The 13,143-nt window shown below is 35.3% G+C and overlaps 1 protein-coding gene across 11 annotated transcripts in view; it reads right to left on the bottom strand.

The window, feature by feature from the left end:
- LOC143235440 (uncharacterized) overlaps window positions 1-13,143 on the bottom strand; it is a 203,066-nt gene that overhangs the window by 84,330 nt on the left and 105,593 nt on the right. For 7 of the 11 annotated variants that reach the window (XR_013019190.1, XM_076473605.1, XM_076473610.1 and 4 more), the window contains 2 exons: window positions 7,563-7,811; window positions 5,101-6,027 (listed from right to left, as the gene is read on the bottom strand). Coding sequence is in view for 10 of the 11 variants with exons in the window: in XM_076473605.1 (XP_076329720.1) it covers window positions 5,101-5,825 (725 nt within the window). In the remaining variant the exon portion in view is untranslated. The remainder of the gene's footprint in view (window positions 1-5,100; window positions 6,028-7,562; window positions 7,812-13,143) is intronic. The other 4 variants (XM_076473606.1, XM_076473607.1, XM_076473608.1 and 1 more) reach the window with 1 other exon arrangement.

Here is a 13,143-nt window from a genome sequence, read left to right as displayed (position 1 = left end):
TTACTCAGGATTAGAGTAAAAAGATTATGAGATCTTGGGCGTAGTCAAATACATCAAAATGCTTTGACTTCCTGAGCCCAAAACTGTAATTAGATCTCAAATTGGTCAAAAGATGACGGAGCTATGAGTTAAAAGTTTACACTTGAAAAACTTAAAGCCATTCTATGAGATGATATGCCGTGGCTAAAAATATTCAATTAGCAAAATTACCGAGTTAAGAAAACCTCATTTAAGTACATATGAAAACAAATGTGCTACAACATATATATTATAACATATTAAATTTTAATAAACAAGGAATAGGTAGATCTATGGGTAGTTTGTTTTTGAATTTTGCGCAAAGCTACACGAGGGCTATCTGCGCTAGCCGACCCTAATTTAGCAGTGTAAAACTAGTGGTAAGGCAGCTAGTCATCACCACCCACCGACAACGTTTGAGATACTCTTTTACCAACAAATAGTGGGATTGACAGTCACATTATAACGCCCCCATGGCTGAAAGGGCAAGCACGTTTGGTGTGATGGGCATTCGAACCCGCGACCCTCGGATTGCGAGTCGAGTACCTTAACCACCTGGCCATATCGGGCCAAGCGCATGTTGGAAATTGTTGTACATGAAAGTAAGTAACACTAACAAGCTTAAGGATGCAAGGGTATCATGCCGTAATTCATGGAAAAATATGGATTAGTAAAAGACGAAGTCAATGAATATCATGACACGCTAGTTGAAGTGCTATAAATAAGGCTTATGTTTGAAAGTTAATTAAAATGTATTCTAAAGTACGGCCGATTAAAGCGAAACGTAAGTTTGATGGATTTGACTGATTTTATGATGCTCTCAAATCATGGATGTAACATGTTTTTGTACTATAAAATCTACGACGCCAGTCAGATTCAGTGAGACAGATCAGAGAAAACTGATTCACAAAAAACAAAACAAAACAGAAAGAAACCCAAACAGTAAGAAATCTAGTCACGAGGCTTATAAAATCATTATATAACAGCTGTTGTACACGTCAGTTTGATATATCTGCCTTCATGCAAGCTTCAATGGAAATATTCTCGTCCAAACAGACGATATTTAACATCGTTATATGGATGTAGATTAATATGCTGTTTTCCAAACGTAGCATTTACGTGCAAAGTTTAAGATTTTGTAAAACGGTCACGAGTTTAGGGATAGTCAAAGTTTTCAAATGTTTTCCATGTTGCTATCATGGGTTCAATTGGGATTTATCATAAAACTAAAGGAGCCTAGTATTTAAACCTTTCGAAACTATTTATGAGACCCTAAAGAAACATTCTCATGATATTTTTGTATATAATAGTTCCCTTGTCAAATTCAAAATCAGAATCTGTTTTGGTTTGGTTTGAATTTCGCGCAAAGCTACTCGAGAGCTATCTCCACTAGCCGTCCCTAATTTATGCAACTCTTGGACTACTCTTTTGTCAACGAATAGTGGGATTGATCGTAACATTATGACGCCCCCACGGCTAAAAAGGCAAGCATGTTTGGTGTGATGCGGATTCGAACCCGCGATCCTCAGATAACGAGTCGAATGCCTTGACCACCTGGAAATGCAGGACGAATCTGTTTTGATTAATTAAACCATAAAATAGACTACAATAACACAGGAATTTCCTTTTCCCGACATAGATAGACTAACCTTTAATTATTTTTAATTTCAAGTAGCGTTCGCGTGTAAGTGAAATAAACTTAAGCATCTGTTTGTTTGTTTAGAATTAAGCAAAGAGTTAATCACGCGGCTATCCGTGCTCTGTCCAAAACGGGTATCGAAACCCGGTTTTTAGCGATGTGAGTCCGTAGACAAACCGCTGTGCCACTGAAGGGCACTTAAGTATCTCTATAAATGTGATAAAAAATTAACAAGACTTAATGATTTTATGCATTTAGTGCAGCTATCGCCCTATGACGGAATACTTAAGGATTTATTTATGCTTGAAACATCTTTTAACGTTATATTTATATTCAAATTTTATACGTTTGATGTAACAATCAACACATTAATCCAGTATGTTCCGGAATGTTACTGACTACAACCAGACAAGTAGCTTAACAATCAACGCTTATTTTATAATTTTGGATTATTTTATTAAAAGTGAAACATGAACTCGACTAAAATTTGTATTACATTGATTTTTCTTAAAAACACATATTAACATTAATTTTATTTGCTTTATACATAATAACTGAGGCAAATTCTCTTTTGAACGTGTTCAAGCAGAAAAATATGTAAAAATCATTTCCTGAGAAATTTATTTTAACTAAAACGAAAATCTGAATGAATAATGCTACTTAAACGGAAAAGTTAAACATATATATATGTTTGTTGCATTATCTATTGTATAATGTATTAAGAAATATCATGAGTGAGTACATTTTTCATTAACGAATTCCTCTAAGATGTTTACTGTGATTTTATATATAGATTGTTTGGTTTCAATTCCGTTAGTTTTTTGAACATCCCAGTGCACGTTTTTTAAGGCGCCGTTATTACCATTTTAAGTTGATATGGCTCGGCATGGCCAGGTGGTTAAGGCATTCGACTCGTAATCCGAGGTTTGCGGGTTCGAATCCTCGTCAAACCAAACATGCTCGCCCTTTCAGCCATGGGAGCGTTATAATGTTACTGTCAATCCCACTATTCATTGGTAAAAGAGTAGCTCAAGAGTTGGCGGTGGGTGGTGATGATTAGCTGCCATCCCTCTAGTTTTACACTGCTAAATTAGGGACGGCTAGCTTAGATAGCCCTCCTGTAGCTTTGCGCGAAATTCAAAACCAAAAACAAACAGTTAATAATTATTTACACCCAATAAATATTGACTTACGTTATTTACTCAGTGTGCCGTAAAGGATTACGTTAATTGATGCACTTGTAACTTGTTAACACTAATTTAAAATAGTTGGAATAATTAATTTAGCTTTGGTTTACTTTTTAATTCAGTTATAACCTCTTTTCGTTTGAGTCACAAATATTTACTTTTGACTATAATGGTTTCAAATAATTATAGAATTTAATATGATTTTATGACAGAAATTATTTTAAATATAGATGGCGCTTTGAAATTGTTCATAATGTTTTGAATTTCACACAAACTACAGTACAACTATCTGCGCTAGCTGTTCCTAATTTAGCAGTGATAGATTAGAGAGAAGGCAGTTAGTTATCATCATCCATCGTCAACTCTTGGGCTATTATTTTTACCAACGAATAGTGGGATTGATCATAAATTATAATCTTTCACAGCTGAAAGGGCGAGGCTGTTTAGTGGGAAACGGATTCGTACCCGCGACCCTCAGATTGCGAGTTAAGCACTCCAACCACACTGGCCACGCAGTGCATTGCTTATGGAAGAAACAATGAAAGTGAAACATTGCGAGAGAAATTAAAACTGAAAACTTAGCTCTATACTGTGATATAAAGATAGCAAGGGAATGAACAAATAGACACCCCAGGGGGTTCTGAGGATAACTTTCAGAGAGAACAAGTTACAACAACGAGCTTAAAATTGGAAAGAAAAGCGTAAAGTAAACAATTCTACCATTAGTTATAGCTGCGATCAGACAATATATACATGTTACAGGTTAGGCTGAATGAGCTTATTTTAACATATCCTGCAACATGCGGGGCTTCGGTTGTGACGTCAATACTGATGTATTATAATGACAATATTTAATGAAAACAACGTGGAAAAATTATCAAACAACACGATAATGACAGTAGATTGGTTACTTTGTCATAAGCAAATAATTAAGTATTGAGAAGCTACAAATACGCTGTTTGAAATGCTTTAATTTATACAAACAAATATGAATATTAGTTTTGCGTCTATTATTCTGCAGTGCTGGCTAAATTAACTCATATAAAACATCTTTGTTTCTCAACTGTTGCAACATGTGTTCCACCTTTGCAACGCATTTGAAATTTTGAATTTCAAAATTCAGGTTTTAAAATTATTTCGAAATAAACTCAAAAGTCTATAGGAAAAGTGCCAGGCATTTTTTTATTTTTTTACAACCGAACACAGATTATCGAAACAAATAGATCGAACACGTAATAAAAATCCCACAAGCAAATCTTTAATGGAGCAAGAACAGTGCTAACTTACAATAATGTTTGTCACTCAGTGGCACAGTCGTATGTCTGCGGACTTGTACTGTTACAAATCGGGTTTCGATACCCGTGGTGACAGCCCTTTGTGATGCTTGTTGAGTTATAACAAAAAAGGAACACTACTTTTTATAAAGTAAATGTTTTAAACGATATTTTAGGTAATTAGTAAGAAATGAAAATTTTAACATCAATCCTTGAAAATATTTATTTTATAAAGGTGATTTGATACAACAAGCAGTACCCCGGTGGAATAGCGCCATGTCTCTGGAGCTACAATGCTAAAATCTATACGTTTCCTTCCGGGAGACATGGCAGATAGCCCAATGTGGTTTTAAGTAGTTTTTTTCTGTGGCTTTGTTCCATTTGTTCCAAATCAAACCAATATTATCAGCGAATGTCCTTCTTTAACCGCTTATTATTTGAAACGTATTTTAACAATTTTTGATAAACGTGGTTTAATAATTTTAGTTTGACGATCTATATTACTCAGACAGGAGGGTTTGTTTTCATTAAGCACAATACTATGCAGTGGGCTACCTGTGATCTGCTTAAAGCAGGGATCGAAAACCAGTTTTTAGCATTATAAATTCTCGGACTTACCACTGAGACATCAGGGGGCCAAACACGTGGAAATTTTTTTAATGTTTTGTAGCCAACACAGAATACTGTTGTTTTACTCTGAGTTGTTGTTGTTGTTTTTTGTCAGAAAAACGATAAATAAATAAAATACAACTTTAACTTAATAAACCACACTATTCAAGCTAGGTTTCTACGATAAACACACAATTACTTAGCCAAATTGATTAAAAATATAACTTTGGTGATATTAAATTACAGTTAAAATTTCGCTACACGTTTGAATTACCACTCACTGTGGACTTGCTTTCAAGACCTATGTTTTTCTAAGTCTAAACATAATGATATCAAAATAACGTACACTGATTAAAAACACCATATAACTTACCTACAGTTTCCTCCATTAGAGCACATGGAGTCATTAGAACTTGGACCACACATTGGTGAATACTCACACTCATCACCATAGTAGGACTCAAAACACTTACAAGTATATATTCTGTAGTTGGTTGATGCGTAACATACTCCATTGAATGAACAATGGTTTTGAATACAGTGATCTTTTCGTCGCTTCGCTTGCTTGTCGATTATTTCATATGTAATATTGAATCCGTAAACATCAAGAAAGAAATCCATGACACGCATATGGACATTATCTCGCTCTTGGACGTTAAAGTCTAGTACCAAGAAGCTTTTGAGGCCAATATATAGCGTAGGTTCTGCGTCCGAACTGACGATCCCTGAATCCTTTTTTGAGAGCGTAATGGAGTTATCGTAATAGTCATATTCCGATATGCGCACACCTTCTCTCATATAGAACTGTGTAAAATATATGGCAATACCCTTGCCCTGTGGGGCTTCAATAACCCACTGACACTTGATAGGGATAGGATAAGGTTTCGGAAAATTCGGTGTGGAGATCACCCCACTGGGGGCTTTTAACCAATGGTTGCAACCTTGAAATTCATTTTCTTGGCTATTCAGCGTGGTTACCGTGATTACTGAGCTCAGTAAAGCAAAGATCCATAATAGAAATCCAGTTACAAATCGCAAATCCCACTTGAACAGTGGTAGTGAAACCTGCCTAGACAATACTCTAGTCTTTTGCTTCATTCTTCACGTTGATTCAGCTAAAACTCTAAGACACATACTCCTTAAATTACGCGATGCTGGCGTAATTCTACCAGTTTCTCCAAATATTCACATTCAACTGTTATTCTAAGAATTCCGAGTTTTGAAAAGGGCTTTTAACCTATTTTATGTCATGATCTTTAATCAAACACGTACATCAATATGTATTTCCGTCTGAAGAAATCTGAAAAAAAGAAAAGAAACCTTAAATTCGGAGTCATTCAGTTTATATAATTAGTAATATTTAGGCAAACATACAAAGTTTATGGGAATTATCCAATAAATAGAATTTACAATATCCTGAAAATAAGCCAAATATGGCACTCAAACAGAGAAATAAACAGGCATAGAATTATCAATTTAGAATACAATGATACATAATCCGTAAAATATTTACTTCTATTGTAACAAACGTTTATTATTTACAAGCTGATGTAGTTGAAAACATTTGGCAATTTAACTGAGAGACCTTCTTCTGTCATCTCAACAGCTTATTATGAAGCTCGTTTAATCTTCTCCCCTTGTAAGGCTCCTTTTGAAACAGCTCTCAGCGAGACTATATAACTACATATACTTGTACAAGTAATGAAACATGAAACATCATCATTGTGGAGAAGGCCCGGCATGGCCAGTTGGGTTAAGGCGTTCGACTCGTAATCTGAGTATCGCGGGTTCGAATCCCCGTTGCACCAAACATGCTAGCTCTTTCAGCCGTGGGGGCGTTATAATGTTGCGGTGAATCGTCGGTAAAGAGAGTAGCCCAAGAGTTGGCAGCGGGTAGTGATGACTAGCTGCCTTCCCTCTAGTCTTACACTGCTAAATTAGGGACGCCTAGCGCAGAAAGCCCTTTGCGCGAAATTCAAAGCAATCTAAACTTTGTGGAGCAAAAGGAAAAAAAGAAACTGAGGCATTGCCAGTTGTAGAAACTATAAAATTTCACGAACTGTATCAATATCATCCAAAAGGCGCCAGGAAAGGGCGAGCAATGTTTGGTGCGGCCGGGATTCGAATCCGCGACCCTCGGATTACGTAGTCTTGAAAAATAGGGTCTTTGTGTACTGAAGGGTTTGTGTAAAGTTTTTCACAATGTGTGTGGTCTACCACTGACCTCGTTTTCTTTCACACATGCTTATTGCAATGGGTTCTGTGGTGTCCAGCTTTAAGAAAGAATATGATCGAGACAGAAAAATTAGATCCATACATATAACAAAATTTTAGTAAATTTAGTACGATTAATCCTGTATACATTTAACAATTTATACAATAAAATTTACATCATATGCGTTGCGACTGTAATAGTGTTGGTAATTTCAACACCAACGGTCAGAGACTCTTAAGATTCAGGTGAAGTCACTGTTAATTTATAACTGTTGGGAAGACAATCAGCACATTACATTTCGATCTGCAGAAGGCACACTAATCAGCAGGCCACTCCCAGCCAGTAGCTGTAGCGTGAAAGTATTGATGAAGAATGGTGTTTAACATCTAAAATTAAGGATCTAAATTAAAGCTAGCAAACTGCTGGTTAGTAAGGTAGTTTCGCTAGTTAAACGTAGAGTGTAAAAACATTGCTGCCCATTTCACAATAAAGGTTGTTATTGTCAAGTAACAACACACTCGTGACATTTCATCATTTATACTGCTAAATCTCGCATACAGAAGTTTAAAATAATGATGATTAATCAGATTTTGTTTTTTAGCCTTAAAGACAACACTTACTGATCTATATTCAGACTTGGTTGAAGAGCTGTAAAACAAATCCTTGATCCGAAGTAATTCTTCGTTCGAACTATGTCATCACCATTACGTAATGATTGTACCATGGCGCACAAACACGCACTTGAACAAAAGTTTGTTTTCTATGCTGGGTTTTGTTGTTCTTTACACCGTATAATCTCGTTCATATGAGAACAATTATGCACGTAGGTAACGTGGGATATTTTCAGAGCAGGAATTCTGTTCTTAACTCTGAAAAAAAAAACATAAAAAACTTCTGATTTCTAGGTTGACGTTTAAAAATAATTCTCACTGCAACCCGTGGATAATATTTTCTTTGAACTTTACTTATTTTCATTCATTTATTTTCGTGTTCTTTTCTTGGTTAGGTACGAAGAACGCTAACCAGAGTGCTACGTTATAAATAACAGCTCAAGATGCGCTTATTTCTCATTTATTATTTACTCATTTTACAAGTTTCTGCTCTTAGATTTTCAGTTATTCATTTTGATGAGAATGTCATTGACTGACAAGCTTTATGGGCTAGAGCTAAAACAAAGCTATTTGGGATAAAACTTTCGAAATTAAAGTACATATCGTTAAAAGTATTGTTGTGATAACAATGAACTTCGAAGTATCCACTTTTGTTGAATCTTTATGAAGGAGAACTTACTCTTCTAATGTGAGTTTAATGGATTCACGATATTGGTTCAGAGAATTGAAAAAAACAAGTTACAATGGGACTGCTGTTCAAATACCATGAAAACATAATTGATATATTTATTGTAGATCGCAGGTCTGTATTTGTCTGGACATTTCTCTAACTGAATCTTTTAATTTTGACATAGGAACAAGTTATCTAAACACAACAATAGCAACAATCTGATTATTCAGGGCCATAGGATGTGGTAAGGTCAGTCAGGCCATTCTCTGAGCACTTTTACATGGCGTGTTTAGCTCCAACTTATGTTTTAAAACTCGCTTCTTTTAATTAATTACATTGCGCTTACAGTACTTAAAGTGACACAAGAGACAGTCTCATAGCAATACACTTTCAAATGTTTTCTAGACATGCATACCAGTGGTGTACTTCGCATACATTGTGCGTCACATTCTTCAGCTGTGGTAATGGCATGACCACTCAAACCTTGCTGCTTACAACAATGCGATCGTTTGTTTGTTTTTGGAATTTCGCGCAAAGCTATACGAGGGCTATCCGCGCTAGCAATTCTTAATGTATTAGTATAAGATTAGAGGGAAGGCAGCTAGTCATCACTACCCATTGCCAACTCTTGAGCTACCATACATAAAAAGGGTCACGCGTTGCTTCTATTATTGTATTAAGTGGAATGTTTGAACACAAATGCCAATGAACATTCAACCCTGGGATATAGTTCGAAATAGGGAACATTTAGGATCAAAGAGTCTTTATATATCAAAACATTTCAACAAAGCCTGAACATTAATCAGAATGTTTTGCCATTATGCTAAAAATGTGAGTCTTTATTATCAAAGGAGGATAATTTAATATGAAGGTGTCAAACCTGCTCTGGAATCCCATTTGAACTGTATGCCATCACTCTAAGCAACCCGTGATAGCATATCCAAGTTAAAGATAGCAAGCAGGTAATATGCTTGTATGTCAGTATCACGTGTTTTTCTCCTTATAGTTTGTTTGTGCTCTCTCTCATTACAAGAGTAAGTGGAAACATCAATCTAGGTAAGTAGTCATATGATAATAACTAAAACTCAATAACATAACACCCACACATTATAATGCGGGTAAACAACTTTTTGATAATAACAAAGACCGAATCACGTTCTTCCGCACACATCAGTCGGGGTAAATAGTTATCTAACAATAATCAAGATCTGTATTGTTATTCTGCAATTTGCCTGAAAAGGAACAACTAGCGTCGCATTCTGCAAGGTTGATTATGAGACTCTAGACCTAAAACGATTGCTACAGGGCTGTTCTCTGAGTGAAATAAATTTAAGTTACAGATATATAAAGAATATAAATTATAAATGATTTTTCTTCACCAGGCTATTACAATTCTCGATCATCTCTCATGGAGATATATTACCATGGGATTCTCCTGAATAGCTTAGAGGAGGAAGAAATAAGGTTCATTTTCACACCGTTATTTTTTCATATAATATAAACTGAGCACGTGGTAAACATTTGTGGCTAACCAATTACAAGTCATATCGTTATAAACCTAGTCCTTCAGCACGTTAGTGTTTGCTTTCTACTTATTCCCCTCGGTGGGCTCAGAAGATAACCCGATGTGGCTTTGCTATAATAAAACACATATACACACGCTTTCCACTTAAATATCAGGAAATGCATGTTTACCACCTTTCATGATAGTTATTTTGACTTGAATTTCCTAGAACCAACTCAAGTTAGTGTTTGGAAATAACTAGGAATATTCAGAAAACTAAAAGTCTCTTCAACTCCCCTTTGAATGAGTATGGTATGTTAATACAAACACGTGTTTCGCACGCGTGTAGTTTAATGTAGAAATATATCAGTTTTTATGTTTACTTGTAATTGTGTTTGTGTTTTTTACGTATAGCAAGGCCACATCGGGCTATCTGCCGAGTCCACCGAGGGGAATCGGACCCCTGATTTTAGCGTTGTAAATCCATAGACAACCGCTGCACCAGCTTGGGACTTAATTGCAAGTAGTTTCTAGCGTTGTAAATCCGCAGGCACATTGTGATGCCACTAGGGCGTTAAATCAGCGAGTAAAATATAAAATAAAATTAATGAAAGGAGAAAGGTATGAATGTTTTATTCACTTGAATTACATTTAGATGGTAACACGATTAATTCAAATGATAGGTGGTTTTGAAAACAGGCAGATCGCATAATTATAAGCATTCTGAAGGTGTTCGTTTTTCAGAAAATAAATCTAATCATAAGTTGTATAAAACTTTTTTTTTTCTAAAATGAGAAATATTTATATTTCTACGAAGCAAGTATTTGTGATTTTCTAAGGGCTACACATATTAAATTTGTATCAAAACTCTTTGCGTGAAACATAAAACAGGAAAATAATGTGAAATTTCTGTGGTTTTTCAATATATTATAGAATCATTCTTGTGCACAGATCAAAATACATGGTGTCGTGCAGCCAAAACAACCTGCATAACACACTGTGTTATTAACAGGAGTGAAAGTTTAGCGATTTTTCACTTGCTCTTGTTCGGATTGTGATAATCCAAACAACCGCATATATTTCGTGGATGTGCTCTACTGGACCCTTACTTCACATTTCAAATTTCAAAGCAATAAAATTTCCAATTTTGATTGAATTTCTTCCTTTTTTTTTCTCGCATCGAAAACATGGAAATTTTATTTGATAGAAAAACGTACTTTCATGGTTTTTGTTTTCACATTTGGTGCAGAGGTAGATCTTTACACCCTACAATTAAATGTTACATTAGGCCTAAAATTGCCATCATGTATTCTAAAGAATCTAGTTGGTTCGAATAATAGAATTGTGATCCCAAAGCTAGTGTTGGTTATTATCGAGTGTCACTCTCTCACTTTTGTGGTCTGTTGGTGTGTATTGACAAACAATCATGATGTCTAATCAAAAACAACTTAGGTGTGAAAAAAGTTGAAACCAAAAAAGGACTGAGTGTGCAACTTCAATGAATGAGGTCAATATTAACGATCAAACTGGTAGCTGAACGAATTTTACTACAAATATTCATTAGTTCGTTAACAGAACCGCGTGTTTTGTTTTACCAACCATCATGCCCAAAGTTGAATCACTTAGAAATTGTTGAACATAAAATAATTTTGAATAAAGATCTCGGTCCATGTGCAACACAAAGATATTTTTTGAAATATATTCTCTAGAGAGCACCATATAAATGTAACTTATACACGAGCACTTGCTTGTAAAAATGAAATTACCTATGTTTCTTCTGGTATTTTGAAGATGGTAGAATGTTTTCCATCTAAACATGTAGAGCTTTAAATGTATAGAGTTTTTAATTGTATATTTAGCTTTTATCTTTATACAATAAATTATTGCGCCTTTTTAAAACGTTAAAGTTCTTGATTTTAAAATAAATAGTTGCACGTTGTCGTTTAAATACAGTTCAATTTATTTTAAACTGTGGAATACCAGCACGAGTACCAACAGTACTTATATAAATTCAATTAAACCTTTAAAACCTTTTTGTTTGTTGTAAAGCACAAAGCTACACAATGGGGTACCTATATTCTGTTCACCACGGATATCAAAACACGACGACGTTCGGCGTTATAAGCCCACTGACTTATCATTGAGTCCTCGAGTTCTTTTTCATCAACAGACACAAAAGTAGAAACAACCGTAATCATAGAGATCCCACACGTACCTAAACAGTATTGTTCACTAATATCTGATGATGCAATCATGTGATACCGAGCTTTCCACAAAAAGTTTGCATCCACAAAGTACAATGTTTTCAACTGCGTAAAATTCAATGTTCTCCAGTGGTTTAGCAGCATGTTTAAGGGTTTAAGGGCTTATAACGCTATCACTTGTAGAACGCCATGTAAATAGTATATTGTACAGTTTTGCGTTAAAACTGTACAAACAACGAAGCTCAGAAGGCGTTATCTTTCTTAACAGCCTTTGAAAAATCAGTACTGCGAAACCATTACTACTATGCAATGTTAACTGTAAAATTACGTCAAGCCCGGTATAGCCAGGTGGTTGAGGCACTCGACTCGTAATCCGAGGGTCGCGGATTCGAATCCCTGTCGCACCAAACATGCACACCCTTTCAGCCGTGGGGACGTTATAACGTTACTATCAATTCCACTATTAGTTGGTAAAAGAGTATTGGCGGTGGGTGGTGATGACTAGCTGCCTTCCCTCTAGTCTTACATTGCTAAATTAGGGACGACTAACGCAGATGAACCTCGTGTAGTTTTGCGCGAAATCCAAAAAACAAACAAACAATTACGTCAACCCTCCAATAAACCACAACATGTACTTCTGCTTCATATTTAATAAGGTAATCTAACTGATGGCGCTAGTGAATTACAGAAAATAATCCAAGCATATTTGTTCGTCATTTCTCCATAAACAGACAGATTACTGAAAGACACTAAAATATTGTGCATGTTTTTAATCGAAAACCAATAGTGGGCATGTAAAGAGCCAAGTGGAAACAAGAATCAATAGTCATCTGTAACGCTTCACAGACACAAACACCGAAACAACATTACACTTTTATAAAAGTGTTCTAAGTTCGACTTTTTAAAATTTATGGTCCAATTCACTCGATAAGATCCGGTATAAGTGTAAAAAAATATTGTCGATAGTGTTACTTCTACATCCGTTAGAAAGTAAGCGAATAACATACAAATAATGAACAGACAACAAACGTATAAATGGCAAATGGAGTCCATTTGATTGTATGCATTAAGCACAGCTGGCAGTCGGATTTTATTGCTACGTGTAATTTATTATAGTTATTCATCAAAACAATCTCGTCTGACGAAATTAATTCTGTTATTATTATTATTAAATACTTAAAAATAAACCAAGTTATCAAACAGGTCAATGTG

Source organism: Tachypleus tridentatus, chromosome 12 (genome assembly GCF_004210375.1).
Source record: "Tachypleus tridentatus isolate NWPU-2018 chromosome 12, ASM421037v1, whole genome shotgun sequence".
Lineage (NCBI taxonomy): Eukaryota > Metazoa > Arthropoda > Merostomata > Xiphosura > Limulidae > Tachypleus > Tachypleus tridentatus.
Note: the sequence above shows the minus strand (reverse complement) of the source record. Positions and strands in the feature narration are given on the sequence as shown.